The sequence below is a fragment of the Scyliorhinus torazame genome, chromosome 21, assembly GCF_047496885.1.
Source record: "Scyliorhinus torazame isolate Kashiwa2021f chromosome 21, sScyTor2.1, whole genome shotgun sequence".
Lineage (NCBI taxonomy): Eukaryota > Metazoa > Chordata > Chondrichthyes > Carcharhiniformes > Scyliorhinidae > Scyliorhinus > Scyliorhinus torazame.
This window is the reverse complement of record NC_092727.1, coordinates 13,214,342-13,241,391: the sequence shown is the minus strand read 5'-3', so window position 1 is coordinate 13,241,391 and position 27,050 is coordinate 13,214,342. Positions and strand designations below refer to the sequence as shown.

Below are 27,050 nucleotides of genomic sequence, written 5' to 3'. Positions count from 1 at the left end.
GCTCAGATTTCTTCCCAGAGTCCAAAGATGTGTGAGTTAGGTGGATTGGCCATGATAAATTGCCCCTTAGGGTCCAGAGATGTGCAGGTTAGGTTATGAGGTTACAGGGTGAGGGCGGGGTGTATGGGGGTAGTGGGTGAGGGCGGGGTGTATGGGGGTAGTGGTCCTTCAAAGGGTTGGTGCAGACTCGATGGGCCGAACGGTCTCCTTCTGCACAAAGGGATTCCATGATTCCATTACACTCATGACTAATGCCTTGTAGATAGTGGGTTGGCTTTGGGAGTCAGGAGGTGGGTTACTCAATGCAGAATTCCTAGCCTCTGGCCTGCTCTTGTAGCCGTAGTATTTGCATGGCTGGACCAGTTCCGTTTTTGGGCCATGGTAACCCCCAGGATGTTGATATTGGGGGATTCAGCAATGGTAATGACATTGAATGTCAAAGGAAGGCGGTTGGATTCTCTCTTGCTGGAGATGGTCATTGTCCGGCCCTTGTGGTGCACGCATGTTATTTGCCACTTAACAGCACAAGCACATTGTACATTGATGGAATGTTATCAGGGCCCATAGCCTTTGCAGTATCCAGTACCTTCAGCCTTTTCTTGATATCACATGGGGTGAATCAAACAAGCTGAAGACTAGCTGGGGATCTCAAGAGGAGGCCACAATGGATTATCCACTCAGCACTTCTGACTGAAGATGGTTGCGAATGATTCGGCCTCGTTTTTTGCACTGATGTGCAGGGTTCCCCCATCATTGAGGATGGGGAAATTTGTGGAGCCAGTAAATTCTTTAATTGTCCACCACCATTCACAACTGGATGGAGCAACATTAGAGTTCCCATTTAGTTGAATCGGGCTCTGTGTGTACTTGTGTGCAGGGAGGATGTGTCTTTACCTTCTCCCGTGTCTGTTCCTCTCATTCTCCTGCTTTTCCCGCTCTCTAACTTCCATTCTTTTATTCTGCCTCCTTGTCTCTTATTTCCTTTCTTCTTTTTATTCAATTTATTCCCTCGCTGTTGTTTCCTGTCTGATTACTTTTTGTTCCTGATGAGGGGTAATCGACCTGAAATAATGGCCTGGACTGGATTTTCATCCTTGAGGCTGGTAGCGAGTGTTGGGAAATCTCCCGGCTCGTCGCGCTTGCCGAAGGAGAGGCCGCCTGCAAAAGATGGGATTTTCATTGTGGTGGGACGGGGCTGCTTTCAGGCTGGCTGATCTGGGAAAATCTCATAAGCAGCCACAGGGTCTTTGAGTTGCCGAGGGGGGGATGTTTAATCGTTGTGGAATGTCGCTCCAGCTAAAATAAACATCCAAAGGCTCTCCAGGCCACAAACCCCACACTCCCCCATGCCCCATCCATGACCCCCTGTACCCACCACCCTCACCACCAATCGCCTCTCATGGTCCCCCATTGCCAAGGTACGGCACTCCCATGTCCGTTGACCCAGAATACACTGGATAGAAACAATGATACCAATAGTGACAGTAAGACGTGTTAAAAAAGTAGTCATTCATTGATCACTTTCTACCCTCATAACCAAAACACCTATTTACTACATTCCAATAAAAGTGTCAATCATCCAGACCCTTTAAATGTTCAACAGCTGAAACTGCAAGCACTTGGAAACTCTATCTTTTGTAAGTGAATATTGTGGAATGGCCAGCATTGATTGGAGAGTTTGAACTGTCACTCAACTAATCTTCCCTTTGGGGCTCAGGTGTTTCAGTAGACTAATGGCTCTCTTGGCTCGCAGCCAAGAATAGATAATGATGCATGAGGGGACATAGAGGGTGGGTGAGAGTATATCGTGACATGAGCGATATGAGGAGCCATGGGGGTTGTTTGGAGGCCAGGTTGGGAGTGCAGGGTATGGGAGCCCTTAAAAAGAACTCGCAAAAATAAGAAACCGCGAATGGATTTAGGAATCTTGGAATTAGGACGCAGCCAGCATTTTTAAAGGATTCCCGAGTCGGTGAATATTCAGGCCATTAATTTTGTTTCTCTCTCCAAAGATGTTGCCCGACCTGCTAACTGTTTTCAGCTTTTCCTGATTTTATTTCAGGTATTCAGCACCTGCAGTTTTTTGCCAATTTTTTTTTCTTTCGGTTTGATCCCTTCCTCTTGCCTTTCTCCTCCGTCATTGTTTGTGTTTCTCGTCCTCCTGGTATTCTCTCCTCTCTCCTCACATTCGTCTCATTAAACAGTTGGGTGGATAAATTCTGGTGTCAGCCACCAATCGGTTGGATGATTTGGCGTAACGACTGACGGGTTTACTATTCACCTGGCAAGTTCCACTCCAAGTTACTCGCCGCCCAGCTTTGTAAATATATCGCCGTTCCTTCGCTGTGGCTGGGTCAAAATCCTGGAACTCCCTCCCTAACAGCACTGTGGGAGTGCTAACACCATACGGACTGCGGCGGTTCAAGAAGGCAGCTCACCACCGCCTTCTCAAGGGCAATTATGGATGGGCAATAATTGTTGGTTTAGCCAGCGACGCTCACATCCCATAAACAAGTATATTTGTAAATACATTTTGGAATTAAGCAGTTCTGCAAATAAAGTTATTTTAAATTGGCATATGTTAATATAGCATCAATAACACTCAAAGCAGATTCTGTGATCAGCCTTGTTTTTTACACTGCATTGGTGGCTACAAAATTAGGAAAGTAAGGTGTTATGAGTTTTGCTTGACAACCCATCGGCACAGCCACATGGGCAGGAAGAAAAAGGTTTCATGATTTGTCAAGAGTCTATTTGACAGATAAAACCAATATTATGGACGTAGCAAGAAGGTTATTGTCCCCGCCTTTTATAAATCCTTTCTCGGCGTACTCTCACTGTTTTCACTGTTTCATGCTCTGTCATTTTTACCACATGCCACCTTGAAGTTTGGGACCGGGCTGTTCCGGGACGAACCTCTCCACTATCGGGTGTACCAGCCGCTGCCCTGGCACATACGGAACGTCAGTCGGTATCGCAGATCCAGTCGGGTGAATGAGGTAAAACTCGGGATGCTCCACACTTTACACTGGGGAAAGGTGGCCATGTACTTACCCTCCGTTCTGGGAGGTCTGAGGCTGATCTGTTTCATGACGTAGATTCTTCATTTTCTGCAGGTGGATATGATCCATACCCAATACTGAATGATCTGCGCCACTATCTGATGTTAGCAGTGCCCTTTAGGTTAATTTGAGGTTTGCCTGACAACGTCATTTAAGACCCTTGGCTCTTTGCGGGGAGGGGGGGGGGGGAGGGGGGGGGGGGCAACCAACCCCTACATCAAAACCTCAGGTCCCTCTGTTCAATCCACTTTGACATCCACTAGAATTCCTTTTCTTTTCACATCCACAGATTCTTGAGGGCTCAAGAATTGGAGTCCTGAGAGGTCACTTTGATCATTACACAATAGACATAAGACATAAGACCATGAGGGAAAGGAGCAGAATAGGCCATTCGGCCCATTGAGTCTGCTCCGCCATTCGACCATGGCTGCTTTGTTCCTCACCCCCGTTCTCCTGCCTTCTCCCCATAATCCCCGATCCCCTTATTAAGCAAGAACATCAGATTTGCGCTCGAGGTGCTGTCACCTACAGGATTTCAGATCAAGAGTTGGAAGATGGAATGAGACAGAATAGTTCTTTCTTTGAACGTAAGAACGCAAGAACTAGGAGCAGGAGTCGGCAATTTAGCCTCTCAAGCCTGCTCCGCCATTCAATACGGTCATGGCTGATCTCATCCTGGCCTTAACTCCACTGCGATGCCTGTTCTCCATAACCCTTTAACCCATTACCAATTAAAAATCTGTCTAACTCCTCCTTAAATTTACCCAGCATCCACTGCAATCTACGGTAGCAAATTCCACAGATTCACGACCCTTTGGGAGAAGCATCTATGTTTTAAATCTGCTACCCCTTGTCCTAAAACTGTGACCTCTCTTTCAAAATTGCCCCACAAGAGAAAGCATGCACTCCAAGTCTACTTTATCCATGCCTTTTATCATCGTATATACCTCAATTTGATCTCCCCTCATTCTTCTAAACTCTAGTGAGTATAGGCCTAAACTGTTCAATCTCTCCTCATACGACAAACCCCTCATCTCTGGAATCAACCTAGTGAACCCCCTCTGAACTGCCTCCAATGCCACCACATCTTTCCTCAAATAGGGGGACATGTCCTGTTCCTGAGATGCACTATAGAGTGTAAGCTGTCGCTATAATGTGCGTAGGTGACACTGATCCAATGATGTGCACTTAATAGATTAGTGCTAAGAACCTGCAATTTGTTCAAACATGCAAGAAAGGCGTATGTGACATTGCCACTCATACATCATTGTTGTCAACAATTAAGCTCCCCCTCTCTTCGTTCCAAATGCTTTTGTTCCATTTTTAGAGCTGCCCCCTTCAGCTAAACCACGTTTGGGTGATGGGCAGCACGGTAGCATTGTGGATAGCACAATTGCTTCACAGCTCCAGGGTCCCAGGTTCGATTCCGGCTTGGGTCACTGTCGGTGCGGAGTCTGCACATCCTCCCCGTGTGTGCGTGGGTTTCCTCCGGGTGCTCCGGTTTCTTCCCACAGTCCAAAGATGTGCAGGTTAGGTGGATTGGCCATGATAAATTGCCCTTAGTGTCCATAATTGCCCTTAGTGTTGGGTGGGGTTACTGGGTTATGGGGATAGGGTGGAGGTGTTGACCATGGGTAGGGTGCTCTTTCCAAGAGCCGGTGCAGACTCGATGGGCCGAATGGCCTCCTTCTGCACTGTAAGTTCTATGAAATTCCATGAACACATGGGTGAAATGGGGGTATTTTTGTGTTACCTTTTGGAAAAGTAAAGGTGGAAGGAAGGAGGTCAAGAAAGGGATGCTTTGCATTGTAGCAAATTTTAAAAAGCGTTCCTCCTCCGGGAGAAATTCTCCCCCCTGCCACCATCTCATATCCCCAAACTCTGCAATCTGCTCCTGGATAAACCTCCCACCAGACAGGCTGATCCATTTTGGATTCACTGAGGGGAAAACGTGGTGGACAAGGAAGCAGGCTTGACGATATTCAAACATTGTGAACTCCAGTGATGAAGGAAACAGCGCCATAATAAAGATGCTTCTCCCCAGGCCTATAGACAGCTGAGGAAGGCTCCACTATGCAGTCTGCCTTTATGCTTTGACTGATGTAGTTCCCAGTCAGCACTGACACATTTGTAATTCCTTAATCCCCGCTGTGGCTTCCACCATCTGTGCATCTCCAGCAGAAGGAATGTGACCTTCCAGCGTCAAGGGGAGAAAAGCAGAGCCAAGGGAAAATGCCGGAAGGAATTTTCCAGCCTGTTTATGATGTTACCAAGGCCTTTGCAAGGCACGAGTGATGTATTCAGACTGTCGGTTTTCAGACAGAGCAAACTCCTTTCTGAAAGGTAATAGTCACCAACATTATCTAGGTTTGGAGACCAAGACCTTTATTAACCTTGAGGAGATGAAAAAAAAATTCCATAAAATGTTTTTCATGAAAGAAAATATGCTTAAGCTTCCAAAAAGGTGAATGAGAGGTTCCTTTGGGTCAGATATTGTATGGATAGGGTTAATTGTAGTTTTAATCCTAAAATCATTTTATTTTTATTTTTAATTTATTTTTCTATTGATACATTTGTAAGATATGAGTAGCACTGGTGAGGCCCAGGTTTGTTGTCCATGTCTAATTGCCCTTGAGATGGTAATGGGGTGACACCATCCAGAACCATCATTATGGAGCGAGTTCCAGGATTTTGACCCAGTGACAGTGATCTAGACTGAACCTAATGAAAGGTCCATTGATGGCAAGGAGGATTTCTACATCCAAATTCGTAAACATTTGGAACTGGGCTTGAGATGGAGAGTAGAATCCTCAGATTTGTTTACAATGCAGTGCGATGTTGTGATGGGGGAGGCCGTCAGTTTGTTTCTCTCCTGGTCAGATTAGTCAAAATGCGGCAACTGTCTTTGCATTGAGGTTAAACACTATTCTGTTTAAAATATTTTAAGTGTAGTCACTGTTGTAAGGTAGGAAACACACAGATAATTTGTAAAGAGCAAGCTCTCACAAATACCAATGTGACATTGACCAGATAATCTGTTTTTGTGATGTTGATTGAGGGATAAATGTTGGCCAGGGTTCAAGGGGGAACTCTCCTGTTATTTTTCAAGATAATCCACCTAAGCGGGTCGAGAAGGCCTGAGATTGACGTCGCATTCAACACCTTCAGCAGTGCAGCACTCCAACAGTGCAGCAATCCCTGAGTAAAGCACTGGTGTATCAACATTGGTTTCTGTACTCAAGTCCTGAAGTAGGTGGAACCTTGTGACTCAGATGCAAGCGTGCTGCCAACAGCGATGGCCGACACATTGGAAGATGATAGACCATTGAATGCTAACAATTACCACTTATAGTACTGATCAAAACAACAGCTCATCTTTCAGATTGTGGTGTTGTCAAAACCTTTCCGTAGCCCAACGCATTTGCTTACTTTATTTCTGTGCCGAGGATTACAGACCTCTCATTGAGCTCAACAGAAGGACACTGTAGCGCACAAAGACTCCGAGAGACGAATAGAGTGAAGTCGATGAGGCTTTATTAAGCGTGACTGTTCCCCCGCAGTTCAGTAGTAGACTACCTGCGGGGGAGGGCTCCAGGTACTTATACTCCGCCTTCAGGGCGGAGCTAGAGGTCAACGTCCAACCAGGACCCGGGATCTGTCAGCCAATGACATCATGGCTTCACAGTCCCACATGACCCCTAATGCATACTACCACATTCACCCCTTGTTAAAAATGAACCCGGCGGGGTGATGCTTCGCATGGTGGTAAGGGTTTACAAGGCTGGTCCTGGGAGGAAAACTTTCAATATAACAGTATGTACAAGGTTTTTTTTTTTGTTTCAACTATTTACAGCAATCGTCAGGAAAGACAAAATGTTCTCATTAAAAGTCCACATTGTACTGTTAGATCGACGCCACGAGTCGGTCGGGCGGTCTGGTCGTCCGTGTCGATCGCCTCGGCCCCGGTGGTGGTGGTGCTTGTTCTGGTGTTGTCTTCTCCGGGAGCCTTACGGTTTCAGCTTGGGCTTTATTCCTGGTCGGGCCTGGGAGGAGGACTGATCCTCCTGGGAAGGGGGCGGTCGCGGGGTGCGGCGGTGGCAGGAAGGGGGGGGTTGGGTGATTGGTGTCGGGGTGGTGTGTGTGTTGCCGGCGGGCGCCAGATCTCGCAGAGAGACCGTGTCCTGTCGGCCGTCGGGGTACTCCACGTAGGCGTACTGCGGGTTCGCGTGAAGGAGGTGAACCCTTTCGACCAACGGGTCCGACTTGTGCGTCCGCACGTGCTTTCGGAGCAAGATGGGTCCTGGGGCCGCCAGCCAGGTCGGCAGCGACGTTCCAGAGGAGGACTTCCTGGGGAAGACAAGGAGGCGCTCATGAGGCGTTTGATTAGTGCTAGTACACAGTAGTGACCGGATGGAGTGGAGGGTGTCCGGAAGGACCTCCTGCCACCGGGAAACTGGGAGGTCCCTGGACCGTAGGGCCAGTAGGACGGTCTTCCAGACCGTGCCGTTCTCCCTCTCTACTTGCCCGTTCCCCCGGGGGTTGTAGCTGGTCGTCCTGCTCGAGGCTATCCCGTTGCTGAGCAGGAACTGGCGCAGCTCGTCACTCATGAAAGAGGACCCCCTGTCGCTGTGGACGTATGCGGGGCAACCGAACAGTGTGAATATGGTGTTCAGGGCTTTAATGACTGTGGCCGCGGTCATGTCAGAACAGGGGATGGCGAATGGGAAGCGGGAGTACTCGTCCACCACATTAAGGAAGTATATGTTGCGGTCGGTGGAGGGGAGGGGTCCTTTGAAGTCCAGACTAAGGCGTTCAAAGGGGCGGGAAGCCTTAATCAGGTGCGCACCATCCGGCCTGAAGAAATGCGGTTTGCACTCTGCGCAGATGTGGCAGTTCCTTGTGACTGTATGGACCTCCTCTAAGGAGTATGGGAGGTTGCGGGACTTGACAAAGTGGAAAAACCGAGTGACCCCCGGGTGGCAGAGGTCCTCGTGGAGGGTTTGGAGGCGGTTAATTTGTGCGTTGGCACATGTGCCGCGGGATAGGGCATCGGACGGCTCGTTCAGCTTTCCGGGACGATACAAGATCTCGTAGTTGAAGGTGGAGAGCTCGATCCTCCACCTTAAGATCTTGTCGTTTTTGATTTTGCCCCGCTGTGCATTATCGAACATGAAGGCTACCGACCGTTGGTCGGTGAGAAGAGTGAATCTCCTGCCGGCCAGGTAATGCCTCCAATGTCGCACAGCTTCCACTATGGCTTGGGCTTCCTTTTCCACTGAGGAGTGGCGGATTTCTGAAGCGTGGAGGATTCGGGAGAAAAAGGCCACGGGTCTGCCCGCTTGGTTAAGGGTGGCCGCTAGAGTTACGTCGGAGGCGTCGCTCTCGACCTGGAAGGGGAGGGACTCGTCGATGGCGCACATCGTGGCCTTTGCGATATCCGCTTTGATGCGGCTGAAGGCCTGGCAAGCCTCTGTCGACAGAGGGAAGGTCGTGGTCTGTATTAGAGGGCGGGCCTTGTCTGCGTACTGGGGGACCCACTGGGCGTAGTATGAAAAGAACCCCAGGCAGCGTTTCAGGGCTTTTGAGCAGTGCGGGAGGGGAAATTCCATGAGGGCGCGCATACGTTCGGGATCGGGGCCTATTATCCCATTGCGCACTACGTAGCCCAGTTCCCAGCCCAGGATGGCTAGCCGGTTGGTGCTAAAGACGCACTTGTCCTCGTTGTACGTGAGGTTCAAGGCTTTGGCGGTCTGGAGGAATTTTTGGATGTTGGCGTCGTGGTCCTGCTGGTCGTGGCCGCAGATGGTTACATTGTCGAGATACGGGAACGTGGCCCGCAACACGTGTTGATCAACCATTCGGTCCATCTCTCGTTGTAAGACCGAGACCCCGTTTGTGACGCCAAATGGGACCCTTAGGAAATGGTATAATCGCCCGTCTGCCTCGAAGGCTGTGTACTTGCGGTCACTTGGGCGGATGGGGAGCTGATGGTAGGCGGACTTGAGGTCCACGGTGGAGAAGACTTTATATTGGGCAATCCGATTGACCATGTCGGATATGCGGGGGGAGAGGGTACGCGTCTAGTTGTGTGTACCTGTTGATGGTCTGGCTATAGTCTATGACCATCCTTTGCTTCTCCCCTGTCTTCACTACTACCACCTGTGCTCTCCAGGGACTATTGCTGGCCTGGATTATGCCTTCCTTTAGTAGCCACTGGACTTCGGACCGAATGAAGGTCCGGTCCTGGGCGCTGTACCGTCTGCTCCTAGTGGCGGCGGGTTTGCAATCCGGGGTGAGGTTCGCAAACAAGGACGGGGGTTGCACCTTGAGGGTTGCGAGGCCGCAGATAGTGAGTGGGGGTATTGGGCTGCCGAATTTGAAGGTAAGGCTCTGTAGATTGCACTGGAAGTCTAATCCCAGTAATGTGGGGGCGCAGAGTTGGGGAAGGACGTGGAGCCTGTAGTTTTTGAACTCCCTCCCTTGCACCGTTAGGGTAACTATGCAGAAACCTTTGATCTGTACGGAGTGGGATCCTGCAGCTAGGGAAATCTTTTGTGCGGTGGGATAGGTGGTCAAGGAACAGCGTCTTACCGTGTCGGGGTGGATAAAGCTCTCCGTGCTCCCGGAGTCGACTAGGCATGGTGTCTCGTGCCCGTTTATCAGCACCGTTGTCGTCGTCGTCTGGAGTGTCCGGGGCCGAGCTTGGTCCAGCGTCATTGAAGCGAGACGTGGTTATAGTAGTTGAGCGTCTTCTTCGAACCCCGTGGAGCCGTCGACACTGGGGTCCGTTGTTGCCGTCCAAGATGGCGTCGGGGATGAACAAAATGGCTGCCCCCATGCATCGCACATGGCTGGGGGGTCACAAGATGGCGGCGGGGGTGGACAAAATGGCCGCCCCCATGCGTCGTACAGGTCTGGGGTGGTCCAAGATGGCGGCGCCCTTCCTCCCCTCGTGGTGGCCGGGACCCAAAATGGCGACGTCTGCGGGTCGCACATGGGGCGCTGGGGGGGTTGGGGAGAGTTAGGAACGCGCGGGGCTCCCTCATCCCTGGGGACAGCGGTGGTCGGGACCCAAATTGGTAGCGCCGGCGGGTCATACGTGGGGCGCGAGGGGGTGGTTTGGGGGGCGTTAGAGCCGCGCAGAACTCCCTCTTCTCCGGGGAGAGCGGTGGTCGGGACCCAAAGTGGTAGCGCCGGCGGGTCATACATGGGGCGCGGGGGGGGGGGGGGGTGTTGGGGAGCGTAAGCGGCGTGCAGGGCTCCCTGTTCACCCGGGACCGCGGTGGTCGGGACCCAGAGTGGCTGCGCCTGCGGGTCGTACATGGGGCGCTGGGGGGGTTGGGGAGCGTAAGCGGCGTGCAGGGCTCCCTGTTTTCCCGGGACAGCGGTGACCTCGCGGGACCGGCACACAACCGCGAAATGGCCCTTTTTCCCGCAGCTCTTGCAGATTGCTGCGCGGGCCGGGCAGCGCTGCCGGGGGTGTTTCGCCTGGCCGCAGAAATAGCAGCGGGCGCCTCCGGTGCGACTTGGCGTTTGGACCGCGCAAGCCTGTGGGGTGTACGGGGGGGGGGGTGGGTTTGTCGCGACGGGTACGTACGGAGCCCAATGGGCTGCCGCGCGGTCGGGGCCGTAGGCGCGGGTATTACGCGCGGCAACGTCTAGGGAGGCTGCTAGGGCCCGTGCCTCTGAGAGTCTTAGCGACTCTTTTTCTAGAAGTCTTTGGCGGATTTGGGAGGAGTTCATACCTGCCACAAAAGCATCGCGCATTAACATGTCCGGGTGTTCATTTGCGTTCACCGACGGGCAGCTGCAAGCTCGTCCCAAAATTAGTAGCGCAGCGTAGAATTCATCTATCGATTCTCCGGGACTTTGCCGTCTCGTTGCGAGTTGATAGCGAGCATAGATCTGGTTTACTGGGCGGACATAGAGACTTTTCAGTGCTGCGAATGCCATCTGGAAATCCTCTGCGTCTTCGATGAAAGAGAAAATCTCCGTGCTTAACCTCGAGTGCAGGACCTGTAGTTTTTGGTCTTCTGTGACCCGGCCGGTGGCCGTTCTGAGGTAGGCCTCGAAACAAGTCTGCCAATGCTTGAAAGCTGCTGCCGCGTTCACTGCGTGGGGGCTGATCCTCAGGCATTCCGGGATGATCCTGAGCTCCATAGTCCTTTTTAGGCACGCTTAATAAATTGTAGCACACAAAGACTCCGAGAGACGAATAGAGTGAAGTCGATGAGGCTTTATTAAGCGTGACTGTTTCCCCCGCAGTTCAGTAGTAGACTACCTGCGGGGGAGGGCTCCAGGTACTTATACTCCACCTTCAGGGCGGAGCTAGAGGTCAACGTCCAACCAGGACCCAGGATCTGTCAGCCAATGACATCATGGCTTCACAGTCCCACATGACCCCAAATGCATACTACCACAGACACATACGATGCACATGCCTCGGATCTACCCGAGCTGGCCCCAACTGATCATGTTCGTGTCCAGTTGCCTGAGGGCGGCTGGTCAGCCACAGCTGTTGTGATCAAACAAGTGGCCCCAAGATCATTCCTTGTCCACATGGCTGATGGCTCCCTGCTACGGTGCAACAGGCGGGTACTGCGAAGTGTTCCACGCCCGCTACCTGACCGAAGTGCCCCGCCGCCTACGATGCTTACTCCGGACGTACCCTGCTACGAGGCCACCGATCTACCAGCAATCCTGCTGGCCCATGCGACCACCGCGATGGCAGCGATCCCGCCTATCCACGTGCAGGCGGCTCGTGATCCACCTCTGCGGCGATCGACAAGAATTTGTCGCCCACCACAAAGACTGAATCTGTAGACTGAACTTTTGTACATTTTGTGACTTCATCGATTTAACTTCTATAAATATTGTTTTGTTTGCCATGTATCTGCACTATCAACACCTTCCTCTGCATATACGTTCATTTAGACACCTTTTGTATATAGTCAGGCATATATATATATATATATATATATATAAGACCATAAGACATAGGAGCGGAAGCAAGGCTATTCGGCCCATCGAGTCCACTCCGCCATTCAATCATGGCTGATTTCAACTCCATTTACCCGCTCTCTCTCCATAGCCCTGAATTCCTCGAGAAATCAAGAATTTATCAACTTCTGTCTTAAAGACACTCAACGTCCCGGCCTCCACCGCCCTCTGTGGCAATGAATTCCACAGGCCCACCACTCTCTGGCTGAAGAAATTTCTCCTCATCTCTGTTCTAAAGTGACTCCCTTTTATTATAAGGCTGTGCCCCCGGGTCCTAGTCTCCCCTGCTAATGGAAACAACTTCCCTACATCCACCCTATCTAAGCCATTCATTATCTTGTAAGTTTCTATTAGATCTCCCCTCAACCTCCTAAACTCCAATGAATATAATCCCAGGATCCTCAGACGTTCATCGTATGTTAGGCCTACCATTCCTGGGATCATCCGTGTGAATCTCCGCTGGACCCGCTCCAGTGCCAGTATGTCCTTCCTGAGGTGTGGGGCCCAAAATTGCTCACAGTATTCTAAATGGGGCCTAACTAATGCTTTATAAAGCTTCAGAAGTACATCCCTGCTTTTATATTCCAAGCCTCTTGAGATGAATGACAACATTGCATTTGCTTTCTTAATTACGGACTCAACCTGCAAGTTTACCTTGAGAGAATCCTGGACTAGGACTCCCAAGTCCCTTTGCACTTCAGCATTATGAATTTTGTCACCGTTTAGAAAATAGTCCATGCCTCTATTCTTTTTTCCAAAGTGCAAGACCTCGCACTTGCCCACGTTGAATTTCATCAGCCATTTCTTGGACCACTCTCCTAAACTGTCTAAATCTTTCTGCAGCCTCCCCACCTCCTCCATACTACCTGCCCCTCCACCTATCTTTGTACCATCGGCAAACTTAGCCAGAATGCCCCCAGTCCCGTCATCTAGATGGTTAATATATAAAGAGAACAGCTGTGGCCCCAACACTGAACCCTGCGGGACACCACTCGTCACCGGTTGCCATTCCGAAAAAGAACCTTTTATCCCAACTCTCTGCCTTCTGCCTGACAGCCAATCGTCAATCCATGTTAGTACCTTGCCTCGAATACCACGGGCCCTTATTTTACTCAGCAGTCTCCCGTGAGGCACCTTATCAAAGGCCTTTAGGAAGTCAAGATAGATAACATCCATTGGCTCTCCTTGGTCTAACCTATTTGTTATCTCTTCAAAGAACTCTAACAGGTTTGTCAGGCACGACCTCCCCTTACTAAATCCATGCTGACTTGTCCTAATCTGACCCTGCACTTCCAAGAATTTAGAAATCTCATCCTTAACAATGGATTCTAGAATCTTGCCAACAACCGAGGTTAGGCTAATTGGCCTATAATTTTCCATCTTTTTCCTTGTTCCCTTCTTGAACAGGGGGGTTACAACACCGGTTTTCCAATCCTCTGGGACTTTCCCGGACTCCAGTGACTTTTGAAAGATCATAACTAACGCCTCCACTATTTCTTCAGCTATCTCCTTTAGAACTCTAGGATGTAGTCCATCTGGGCCCGGAGATTTATCAATTTTTAGACCTCTTAGTTTCTCTAGTACTTTCTCCTTTGTGATGGCTACCATATTCAACTCTGCCCCCTGACTCTCCGGAATTGGTGGGATATTACTCATGTCTTCTACTGTGAAGACTGACGCAAAGTACTTATTTAGTTCCTCAGCTATTTCCTTGTCTCCCATCACAAAATTACCAGCGTCATTTTGGAGCGGCCCAATGTCAACTTTTGCCTCCCGTTTGTTTTTAATGTATTTAAAGAAACTTTTAATATCATTCCTAATGTTACTGGCTAGCCTACCTTCATATTTGATCCTCTCTTTCCTTATTTCTCTCTTTGTTATCCTCTGTTTGTTTTTGTAGCCTTCCCAATCTTCTGATTTCCCACTACTCTTTGCCACATTATAAGCTTTCTCTTTTGCTTTGATGCATTCCCTAACTTCCTTTGTCAGCCAATCCCCCTCTGATAACCTTTCTTTTCTTTGGGATGAACCTCTGCACTGTGTCCTCAATTACTCCCAGAAACTCCTGCCATTGCTGTTCTACTGTCTTTCCCACTAGGCTCTGCTCCCAGTCGATTTTCGTCAGTTCCTCCCTCATGCCCCTGTAGTTACCTTTATTTAACTGTAACACCTTTACATCTGATTCTACCTTCTTTCTTTCAAATTGGAGATTGAATTCTACCATATTATGATCACTGCCTCCTAAGTACTCCCTTACTTTAAGATCTTTAATCAAGTCTGGCTCATTACATAACACTAAGTCCAGAATGGCCTGTTCCCTCGTGGGCTCCATCACAAGCTGTTCCAAAAAGCCCTCCTGTAAACATTCAATGAATTCCCTTTCCTTGGGTCCACTGGCAGCATTATTTACCCAGTCCACCTGCATATTGAAGTCCCCCATGATCACTGTGACCTTGCCTTTCTGACATGCACTTTCTATTTCGTGGTGCATTTTGTGCCCCCGGTCCTGACCACTGTTAGGAGGCCTGTACATAACTCCCATTATGGTTTTTTTGCCTTTGTGGTTCCTCAACTCGACCCACACAGACTCCACTTCATCTGACCCTATGTCATTTAGTGCTATTGATTTAATTTCATTCCTAATTAACAAGGCAACCCCGCCCCCTCTGCCCACCTCCCTGTCTTTTCGATAGGTTGTGAATCCCTGGATGTTTAAATGCCAGTCCTGAACCCCCTGCAACCATGTCTCTGTGATGCCTACCACATCATACCTGCCAGTCACAATCTGGGCCACAAGCTCATCTACCTTGTTCCGTACACTGCGCGCATTTAAATATAGCACCTTTAATTCTCTATTGACCATCCCTTTTTGTTTTCTTAGTGTGGTGGACCTTGGTTTACTGAGCCTTTCCATACACTGTGTCATATTTTGTGGGATGGGGACTATCGTAACCTCTCCTGAGTTTTGTCTTTTCGTGCTTTTTTGTATTCCTAAGCAGCTACGCTTCCCACTGATTACTTCACCTCTTGGTTCCCTGACTTTCCCTTCCCCCCCAATCTTTAGTTTAAAGTCCTATTGACCACCCTATTTATTCTTTTCGCCAGAACACTGGTCCCAGCTCGGTTCAGGTGGAGACCATCCCAACGGTATAGGTCCCCCCTGTCCCAAAACTGATGCCAGTGTCCCATGAAAAGGAACCCCTCTTTCCCACACCACTCTTTCAGCCACGTGTTAACTTCCTTTATTCTTGCCTCCCATTGCCAATTTGCCCGTGGCTCGGGCAGTAATCCGGAGATTATGACCCTTGAGGACCTGTTTTTTAATTTGAATCCTAGCTCTTTATAATCTCTAAACAGGTCCTCTTTCCTAGACTTGCCTATGTTGTTGGTACCGACATGGACCACAACAACTGGATCCTCCCCCTCCCTCTCCCGTATCCTTTCAAGCCGGTCAGAGATGTCCCGCACCCTAGCACCGGGCAGGCAACATACCATGCGGGACTCTTTATCCTGCTCACAAAGGATACTATCTATCCCCCTGATAATAGAATCCCCTACAACTACAACTTGCCTATTTACTCCCTCCCCTTGAATGGCCTGCTGAACCATGGTGCCTTGGTCAGCTGACTCATCCTTCCTGCAGCCCTGTTCGCCATCCACACAGGGAGCAAGTGCCTCATACCTGTTGGACAGAGTCAAGGGCTGAGGCTCCTGAGTTCCTGACTGCTGGTTCCCTTTACCTGCCTGACTTGCAGTCACACCCTGCTGTCCCTGGCCACTGGCAGGATTTAAACTACTTACTCTGACAGGTGTGACTGCCTCCTGAAACACAGTGTCCAGGTAAGTCTCCCCCTCCCGGATGTGCCTCAGTGTTTGAAGCTCAGACTCCAGCTCATCAACTCTGAGCCGGAGCTCTTCGAGCAGCCAACACTTACTGCAGATGTGGTCGCTGCAGCTCGCAATGGGATCTGCCAGCTCCCACATCAAGCAGCTCAAGCACATCACCTGACCAGCCATCACTAATTAATTAATTAGTTTAATTTAAGTTTGAGTTTAGCTGTGTTTTTTTTTAAATTTGGGGCAGATTTGCTATCAACCACTCAGATCACAGCTTCCCTCTGACGTCACTTTTGGGGAAAATACTGTAAAACAGGAAGATACCGTTAGGTTTCTATACTCACAGAGACTGCTCCTCCTCCTCCGAACGGCTCCCGAAATTAGGCCCGAAGAAAGAGAGAGAACAAAACAGTCGGGAAAAAGCACCTTCTCCCACTCTTCACCGAATTACCTCACTGCACCAAATTACCAAATTCTCACTCGGTCTGTATCTCTCTCACTCAGGCTGTGTGTCCTTGACCTGCGCAATGCTTACTAATGTGCGCTTTCTGTCTGTCTTTTATACAGACTTTAGGATGACTCACACTAAAACTTCAAAGAGAAGAATACAATGTATACCTTTGTGCCCCTTAACAGGCCTCAGGTGACTGCCAGATAACTGCCTCTCAGCAATTAGGGTGGGGGCAGCTTCAGCCAATCAGACACTAATCTACACTGCACTTTTAACTGAAAAACAGCAAAATTAGATGAACCACTTACCTTTTCTGGTTACCTCACTGCACCAAATTACCAAATTCTCACTCGGTCTGTATCTCTCTCACTCAGGCTGTGTGTCCTTGACCTGTGCAATGCAAATATATATGCACGCACACCTTAGTATTTATTTATCTAAAAAAAAAAGGGGGGAGATGTCATAATATCCACTCATGTATATAATGAGATGCAGACAGGCAGTGATTGACACACAGGATGACCAGTAAGCACACAGCACAGTGCAGCCAATCACCAGACAGGACACTACCACTATAAAGCCAGAGGGCACTAAGTTTCCCGCTCTCTCGGGACCCAGCCACTGAGACAGTCAGAGTCCATGAGCTAGCACAGTGCAAGCACCATGCGGTAGCTAGTAAGTCTGGTCAGGCTAGTACAAGGTCTCCAGTCAGTTCAGTATAGTGTCGACCCACAGTTGAATATGTATATCAGTTCTATCATTGAATAAAACAGTGTTGGATCCTCTCCAGTGTTAGACGTCTGTTTCTAGCTTCCCTGCATCGAGTGCAGTCCACATTGAACCTACCTGCCTAACACATCAAAGACCACAGAGGTAACTGTCAGTTTCAGAGGAACAATGACATCAAACACTTGATAGTTCAGTCATCGTTAGTACTGCAAAGCCCAGGTCAACATGTTACAATGAGACGTGTTTTCGCAAATGGGTTCCAATTGATTTTCTATTCATGATACTTGTTACATCAGATAGATTCATGTTGAAGGAACTCATCCCTTATTCAGTCTCTCCTTTCTTTCAAAAGGGTGGAGCTCGACGAAGCAGCATTCACTCCTCGAAGGGTAGGTCACAGACCGGTAGGTTTTACATTTTTATTTGGTGGCCCCTCAGGGTTTGAGTTGGAAAATCTGTTTGTGATAATGAGGCTAGTGCCTCTGCTATGACGGTTCTGGCGGGGAACTCAGGAATTGGAAAGGGCTCCTGTCAACCCAAGCCCTTTGGAAGTTCTGGCAAGGATAGAGGGATGGAAAAAGAATGCATTTCATTTCAGCCTCACTATACTGGCATGGGAAACAGTTCAGAAAAGGTTGGCTAGGTTTATTCCTGGGGTGAAGGTGTTATCTTATGAGGAAAGATTGAACAGGCTGGGCCTATACCCCTTGGAATTTAGAAAAATGCAAAGGGATTTAATGAAATAAGGTCCTTTACAACATAGAGTTCACTAGCAATGCTACTGTTGCAAAGAAAACTGCGAACAAAGTTTGATTTGTTAACTCCACCCTGATACTTCAGCGATTGTCAAATGACAACAACAAGCACAAATTTCTGGGAGGGAGCAAAATTCTAAAAAGCGAGTATTCAACCAGGGAGAGCAAGTGCTGGCTAGAAGCTACACCACCAACGAGAAATGGGTAACTGCTGTGATCCCTATGAAAGACAGGTACAGTCATACACCGTACAGAGGGACGGTGAAGGGGTTTGGCCATGTCATGCTGATCAGCTACTAACTTCACAAAGTGAAATCGCCGAGAAGTTGTCCCGTTGGAAATTCCAGACAGAAATAGTTCGGGACAGAGGCTAAATACGGAGACAAGCTCTGATTCTGTTTCTGGGAACTTTCAAATACCCATAGCGACAGACGCTGGAGTAACTTCCCTGGAAATAACACCTACTGGAGGGAATGAGGACACGTCCAAGGTCTCGAGTAGCCTGGTTTGAATTCAACCAAACGGAATAGACATCCACCTGATAGACTGTCTTATTGAATTGTGTACGAAGATAATGCATCAGTGGATTTGTTGTATAAATGTAAAATCTTTGCTGTTACACAAATGAAGTAAAAGGGGAGGGGCGATATGGATCTGGAAATACACTCCTGCTGTTAAGCATCATATGATGTGTAGTGACATCAGAAGGGTGTTTGAGCAGGTTTTGCCAAGTTCTCCATCTTAGGTTGTATGAGCAACACTTCTTAATGAACCTCTCATCGTGTTTGAAAGAATCCAGAGTGTAGGCAACTCTGTACTTTATTTCTTTGCGGCTAACAAAGAAATATAAGTGTCAAATTTTGTTTGATAACACTCCTGTAAAGCACATTGGGATGCTTATGGTGCTAACTCCATTACAATGTGATCTGTCAGAAAGATCTCACTTGAAGTAACAGAGGGAATCAGCATTCATTTCATGAGCTGTAAACCTATTCCACAGGTTCATTATTCTCTGCGAAAAGAAGAACTATTATTGATATATCCTAGTATTGATTCTAGTTCTGTTTTTGTATAGCTTGATAGTGGCCCCTGTCTAACCTTTGTAATTAAAAATAAACTGACTACACAAACATTATCTTATAACCACTCATTGCTGTTCTCCCTTAATGCTATGTGGCTTCAATGCTAATTATAAATGTGTGTTTACCAGAAAACAACAACTTGCATTTATGCCTTCAACACAGTAAAATGCTCTCCCAGCCCCTTCACAGGAAAGTTATCACAGTTTCTTTTCACAGTAACTTCAGTGAAGCCTACTTGTGACGATAAGTGATTATTATTAATTATTATTATCAAACTTAATTTGACACCACAATTTTTACACGGAGACCTATGAGGAGGCATTGGAGCAGGTGGCCAAAAAGCTCAATCAAATTAATAGATGTTACAGAGTGGCTGGGATTCTCTGGCCCTTCCCACTGGCAAGATCCACGGGACCCACCAATGGCGACCCACCATGGCAGATTCCTCAGCAGCGGAGGGTGGGAGCCACGGAAAAAAACGTTGCCATCGGCGGGACCGGAAGATCAAGCCACAGGCCAATGGTGGGCCCGAACACGCCATGATCGGGGGGGGGGGGGGGGGGGGCTGGTAACTGGTATGGAAAATTCCACCCAGTGTCTTAAAGGAGGAGTCAGAGGTTTTGGAATTCTGGAGTGTAGAGCCGGGGCGACTTGACACACCACTGCCAATGGTGGAATGATCAAAATTGAAGATGTGTATGAGGCCAGAATTGAAGGAGTGCAGAGATCTTCGAAGTTTGCATGGGGGACTTGAAAACAAAGGTGAGAATTTTTAAACTGAGGCGTTGTTAGACCGGCAGCAAATTACAACTCAGAAGGATGCACAATCTAGAATGTGGAGATGGAGGTAATGCTGGTAATATCTTTCGGATAGTTGCTTCAAAAGACACTGCTGAAGCTGAATGTGCGGAGGAGCTGGCAATAATTAGTGAAGACTTCTGCTTGGCCTATATTCCAATGGTTGAATCTATTAGAATCCATTTTCCTGATGAGTCTCATACAAATGAGAATGGGTTCCTGTGTCGATGTGAAAGATTCCGTTTGAGTCAATGTTACAACCCTGGCTGATCGGGCATTTAGTCAGCATCACATAACAAGAGAAAATTGTGCCTACCGCTACACTTCCCACTTCTTTATTGGAAGTTTCTAGAATGATTAGATGTATCTTTGAAGGTGAGTTAATTAAGTGATTGTTTTCGCTCTAAAACTAAAAGTGTAAATTGTTTCCAGTCATAGACTACAAAAACATGAAGGTAATGTTTTGAATTTGTGCAAGATCTTAGGTAGGCCTTGAATGGTGTGTTATGCCTTAAGCACCCCATTAGAGGAAGGGTTGAATTGCAATGGAAAAGATGCAGCGTAGATTCAATAAGAGGTTACCAGCGATGAGGGGTCATGTTTTGCACTCGAGACTTCACAAGCTAGGGCTTCTTCCATTGATTCTGAGAGGTGATGTCCAAATGGTTCTGGTAGGCTAAATAACAATGACTTCCTTTCAGTGGCTGTTAAAATAATCAGCCTTTGTCCACAAAGGACCAGAAGCATCTCTCTCCATTAATAATAATAATCGCTTATTGCCACAAGTAGGCTTCAATAAAGTTACTGCGAAAAGCCCCTAGTCACCACATTCCGGCGCCTGTTCGGGGAGGCCGGTACGGGAATTAGAAGGAATGGGTTGTGTATATCTCGAGGGACACCACTCCACTAGTATGGGCTAAAGATGGGGGGTTGGATTTGTGCATTGGCATCATTGCGTATCACGTTCTAGCCATCCAGCCAACTAAGATAACTGAACCCCCCCCCCTGGGTGGCTGGTTTGACATTCTTCTATTTGTCACAACTGTACCACTCATACGACAAGAATTGGTAAACCAATAATGTGGGTCCTTTATTTGAAGATAAGACCATATCCAGGAAATGACAACTGGGAGGCCACGTTAACATGCCTGGCGTGTATGACTGTGTTGTGCCTGCAGTGTCATGGTGTTAGACGTGACACCCTGTCTCGTGGTGGACAGTGACGGACAGTGGTTTAAGATATGCATCCTTAAAGGTACATGTAGACCACATCACGACAGTTGGTAACGTGATAACAAGAGGGAACAGGTTTGAGAAGAACTGGAGGAGCGCTTAGGGATAAACTTCTTTACACAGAGAGCCATTAGAATGTAGTCTTCTCTGGCATATGCTTTAAGCAGTACAAAAACAGAGATTTAGAATCATAGAATTTACAGTGCAAAAGGAGGCCATTCGGCCCATCGAGCCTGCACTGGCCCTTGGAAAGAGCCCCCTTTCTTAAGCACACGCCTCCACCCTATCCCCATAACCCAGTAATCGACCTAACCTTTCGGACACTAAGGGGCAATTTATCATGGCCAATCCACCTAACTTGCGCACCTTTGGGCTGTGGGAGGAAACCGGAGCACCCAGAGGAAACCCACGCACACACGGGGAGAAAGTGCAAACTGCGCACAGACAGTCACCTGAGGCTGGAATTGAACCCAGGACCCTAGAGCTGTGAGGCAGCAGCGCTAACCACTGTTTCACCGTGCTGCCCAGAAAAAGAGGACTAGCAAAGTGTGTGTGGAATGAGTACAATTAGATTTGGTGGCTCATATTTAATTTTAATTATTTTGGAAATGTGAGGGCAGTGGTGGGGAGGAGCAACTGGGCCAGAGGATGCGAGGGAGCTGCAAGCCTTATAACTGGAGAAGAAGCCAGCACTTGACCCAGTTGGACTGTATCCATTAATCCCGCTCCCTCTTACGGCTGGACCTCCAGACTTTTCCAACTCTTTACTTCCTCATATTTGCTTCAATGGCCAATGAAAAAACTCTCCTTAAAAAATAAAATCCGATAAATAAAATGTTAATTTAAAAAATTTATTGCGATTGTTTTTACTATTAAAAGCAAGAAATGGAATTGATGCTGCCTCATTAATTGTCGATGTGATTTTTGATGTGATAGAGCAGTAATAGACATCCCAAGGTTTCAAACCCATTGTTACATAGGGCAGTGAAAGATATTCTGGCATTTTAAACAATGGAATTAGAAGCTCATTACAGTAAAAAGATGGGTTTTGAAAATGCAATTTCACCCCGGGGGCCTGTATTACATTTATTTTATTTTATGGCAAGCAACGCATTTTAGAAAATTACCACTGGCGGGTATAAGGAGGAACGTACAGATCGAGTATTAAAGGAGACCCGTTTGGTGGTCATTTATAAACTACTGTTCTGCGGACATACATTTTACTGAATGATTTTGGAACTGTCATTATGTGACAAAAGAAAAATCATAGCCCTTCAGCAAAAGGTTGTTGTGAATACCTCCTAAGCAGTCTCCACATTAAAAAAAAAAGGCATACAGGACGTAGCAGGTTCTGTTGAGATTTGAAGGAAAATCTTCCGGCATCCTGTTTCATTGTTGATGTAGTGGGAACTGACCGCCGAAGGACTGAGTGGGTTGTCTGCCACCAATCTTGTACTCCAGCCTCCCAGGAAACACGAGAAGCTCAGAAAACACGGGCTGAATTCTCCGCCGGCGGGATCCTCCGTTTCGCCGGCAGCGCACTCTCGCCCGCGGGTTTCCCCGACGGCGTGGGGGGTGCCCACAGTGGGAAACCCCACTGGCCGGCTGCCGGGAGGGAGAATGACGCTGCCGGCGGGGGGGCGCCGCACCCGAAAACGGGTGTGGCGGGATAGAGAAGCCAGCCCATATCTTTAGCCCTTGCCTTCCCTCTCCCACTTTCGCTTGATCTCCCCAAGCGCTATTATCAATTATCCATGAGGAAAATATTCCGTAGAAATGCAGGGTACGGAGAGAAGCCATGTGGCCTATTCTGTCCGGGCCAGTCAAAAAAGACCTACCCTGCCGAACTCACTTTACAGCTTTTAATGATAGTCTTATAAATTGAGACACTTCAGGCGTGTGTGGTGTTGGGTGCTCTGGTGCACAGATGAGCCAACACAGTTGTATGTGGTACAACTCTATTTTATTTTAACTCTTATATACAGTTCGTTCTGGATACTCTGCACGTGCTGTCTCCGTGAGTGTGTCGTGTAGCAGGTCTGTCCTTGTCCTCGTCTCCAGCTAATACTGTCCACCAGGTGTCGTGTTTGTGCTTTTATATGTTTCCTGTCTTTGTCTGTGATTGGTTGTGGTGTTGTGTGTTCTGATTTGTCTGTTGGTGTGTCTATCATGATGTGTGTGTTTCAATATCATGACATCCCCCCTTTTTACAAAGATATGTGCCTACGTGGTTATAACTATAATCGTGTCGTGAGTGCATCAAAGAGTGTGTGTGTGTGTTGTGTACAGCGTGTGTATATGACGTAACTATTTACATGGGGCGATGTCGGGTGCGTCACACTAACATGGTTGTACCATAACAAAACATGAATGCGAGAAAAAAAAACAACTTGAACAGTGGTCCGGTCAGACGATATCTGGAACGATAAACAACAACAGGTTATAATACAGAAGTGTTTGACTTTTTGAACGTATGAACAGCGTTATAAGTCCAGTCTAATGGGTGACCGCCTCAAGAATAGGCTGGTCCTCAAGCCGGTTCAGCTGTGGAGGCTTGTGACTCTGGAGTCACTTCTTGTTCATGCGAGGACTGCGCTCTGGAGTCTTGCATCTCTTCTTTCATAGAGTCGGGAACGCTGAGCGGGATGTGGACCACGCTCTGTGTGGCAGCAGGGCGCTCTCCGTGTGCTTGCACCGCTCCCTGTCTGTTAATGTCAGGCTGCAGCATCATCCGGCACTGATAAGTTGGGACGTCATATCTGCTGGATTGAAGATCCTCAAATCCGAAAAATGAATCCGCATCTGCGTCGGATTCAATGTGGGGGCCGCCAATGTGCAACACGAAAGGTTCGTCCGAGTCATAGTCGTATAGGACCACGGAGCTGTCATTGGGCACGCGAGGTCCCGAAACACTGTAAAGATCGTCATCGAAGTATTCAAGGTCGGAATCATCGGCTTGTGCGTAGGTAACTGCTTGTCGGAGGGTTCTTCGGAGGTCAAATTCATCTCCTGGGTCAATTTGCGGCAATGTGCTGTCATTCCAGGTGAGGGAAGGTTGTTTTACAGCTTTAACAGATTTTTGTTTTTTTGATTTGGGACGTTTCCCTTTTAAATTGGATTTGGGACGTTTCCCCTTTAAATTGGTGCGGTCTGGGGCCTCTGACATCCTGACGCTCGGTATGTAGCACGTAGGAAGCGACTGCGCATGCTCAGATCGCGGTTCCTTTACCGATGGCCATTTTCTTGACTGCGCACTGCTCGCGCAACTGTGCTAGCGTGATACCATTAGCAAGATGGCCGCCGACCTCGACCCAGCCCTCTCTCAGGCCCGGGATTTCGGCCTCTGGGAATTCGGGCTCCGGGATCTCTGCCACGAGGTGAGTACTGCCGCTTTTCTTACCTTTACTTGCCGATTGGATTGCGTTTTCTTCACAGTACTTGGAGAATTTGTCCAGGACTGCCTGGTAATCGTACCTTTGCTGCCTCCTAAAGAACCTGAACCTTGTGAATATTTCTCTTGCCCGTGCACCGGCGATGGTGAGGAGAAATTCAATTTTTTCACTATCATCCAGGTCTTGGAGTTCAGCTGCCACCAGGAACAATTCGAACACTTGCCGGAATCGCCGCCAGTTTTCGCGGAGATCGCCGTGGCACTGGAGCGGCTGCGGAACCGGGAGCTGTAACATTTTGCCTGGGCACTGCTGGTTGTCTGTGTACACTGAGGTATGCCGGCAGGTATCGATCCACTCCTGTACCATGTGGTGTTGGGTGCTCTGGTGCACAGATGAGCCAACACAGTTGTATGTGGTACAACTCTATTTTATTTTAACTCTTATATACAGTTCGTTCTGGATACTCTGCACGTGCTGTCTCCCTGAGTGTGTCGTGTAGCAGGTCTGTCCTTGTCCTCGTCTCCAGCTAATACTGTCCACCAGGTGTCGTGTTTGTGCTTTTATATGTTTCCTGTCTTTGTCTGTGATTGGTTGTGGTGTGTGTTCTGATTTGTCTGTTGGTGTGTCTATCATGATGTGTGTGTTTGAATATCATGACAGCGTGTACCCTGGTATTTTTTCAATGTGACGAGGGTTTTTGCCTCAACCACTATTTCAGGCAGTAAGTTCCAGACATTCAACTCGCCTCTAAACACTCCATGAACAACTTTATCCCTTTTCCCGTTTGCTAGCTCTGCTAATGGAAATAGGCCTGTCCACTCTATCTAGGCTCCTCGAAATTCAATGCACATGAATTAAATCTCCCCTCACATTCTTCTGCTCTATAGTAAATGCTCTCAGCCCTAATGGCTTATACTCTGGTGGGAATTTCCCCTTGTAATTGTCCCCATCTCCTGCCAATGATGGCATTAATGCCATGAAAGTTCAGGAACCCCATTACCATACATTCAATTCTCATTTTGCCCCCATGTCCGGGGGTTGGGGGGGGGCGGGTGGGGTGGGGTGGGGGGCGGGGGGGGGGGGGGGGGGGGTGGGGGGGGGGGTGGGGGGGGTGGGGGCCTGTGCTGGGTTTCTGTGGGGCATTTGCGTTTCTCGTTTAATTTTTGTTGTTTTCTGATTGGGGCGTGCACGATAAAAACGAGCACCCCGATCTGCCAGGGGCCTGCCCTGCCAACGTGACTTTTTGGGACCCACCTCCAGGACATCCTTTGACTAAAGGCGTCAAAAAATACGTTGTGAAATGCCAGCAGTGAGGTCGGCAGGCTAGACACCACTTTTCCCACCTGACTTGACACATGGTCAGAAAAAGAGAACATTTCACCCCTAGATTCTACAGCGGGGCCAATAGGATATTAGCGTCATGGCGATCGCAATTTAAATGGTCCGCTGGTGGGAGACTCGCCGTGGCCTCGATCTTCTCTAAATGGAATCGCATTCTTCTTGGCGATTCGTGCTGTGGTTGTGGCCTAGCGAGTGTCCTACATGGTTTTGGGATTGGACTGGATTTGTTTATTGTCACGTGTACTGAGGTACAGTGAAAAGTATTTTTCTGCGAGCAGCTCAACAGATCATTAAGTACATGGAAAGAATCCCATGGACATGGTTTGAGTATAATCTCTCTGATCCTCTCTCCTATGGTCGGGGTTCCCCCACTCCCCCCAACCTCCCCCCAACAGCCCCCCTCCCAACAAACCCCCCCTCCCGCCCCACCCTCACCCCCGCCTCTCACCTTCGGTAATACCAGAATATCCCGCCAGTGGCAAGAGCTGGAAAATCCCATCCTAAGCCTCCTGTATGATTTCTAAACCACCTTATCCAGCTGCCCTGCTACTCTCAGGACGTTAACAGAGTGTCCACCGAATGCTTTGTGCTTCTTAGAACCTACCAGTTATTGTGTATTTCTCTGCTTTGTTCGCCACCCCCCTCCCCCCACCCTCCAATGCGTTATCTCAGACTGCTCCAAATTGAATTCTAGTTGTCTCTTTTCTATCCACCAATCCATTTCTTCCTGTTGCCCTCGCTGTCAACCAGAACCAGACCTGAAATCCATTTCGGATAAGAGGAAACCGCCCTCTTAATGCGTCAGAAGAGAATGTTGTGGCGGAAATCTATGTGGGCTCAGATTCAATGTTTAATCGACTTTGGAAATTCTTGGTTTTATTGGATTGCGTGCAGTCATCAGTGCTGTTTCTCTGCAAGGTTTTTCCTATTTATGTAAAACCAAAATAAAACTTCGAATTGAGAAGAATTTTTACCAGTACAGTTAGGGATTGTAAATGGCCCCGAATTTTCAGGTTGGTCACGGACATTTTTGCTACAATTATTCCTCCGACTGAAATGCAATGTACATCATTCTGGATGTCAGTGGGTGGCATTCTCCATTCGGAAGACCATGGGCGGGATTGTCCGATTTTGAGGATATGTCCGGAGAAGGTGTCTAGTCTTAAGATGAAAAAGTCGGCGGAGTCCCCGACACCGATGCTCCGCCCGGTGGGGGGGGGGCTAGCAGCCGCGCCACGTAAACCCCCCGGCGTTCCCGACAGAAACGGCCGGAGAATTGCCGGGTCCGTGGCCGCGCATGTGCACGGCGATGCCTGCAGCGGTCGCGCCGTACAACATGGCGCCGGCATCGCGGGGACATGGCCTGCCAG

At 48.5% G+C, this 27,050-nt stretch overlaps 1 protein-coding gene across 2 annotated transcripts in view; it reads left to right on the top strand.

Annotated features, from left to right (window-relative positions):
- The window catches only part of LOC140397954 (uncharacterized), a 36,205-nt gene that overhangs the window by 1,039 nt on the left and 8,116 nt on the right, over positions 1-27,050 (top strand). Inside the window, exons 2-3 of one of the 2 annotated variants that reach the window (XM_072486208.1) lie at positions 2,889-2,999; positions 17,432-17,468. In XM_072486208.1, coding sequence (XP_072342309.1) covers positions 2,889-2,999; positions 17,432-17,468 — 148 coding nt within the window. Of the gene's footprint in view, positions 1-2,888; positions 3,000-17,431; positions 17,484-27,050 lie in introns of both variants that reach the window. The other variant, XM_072486207.1, reaches the window with a different exon arrangement.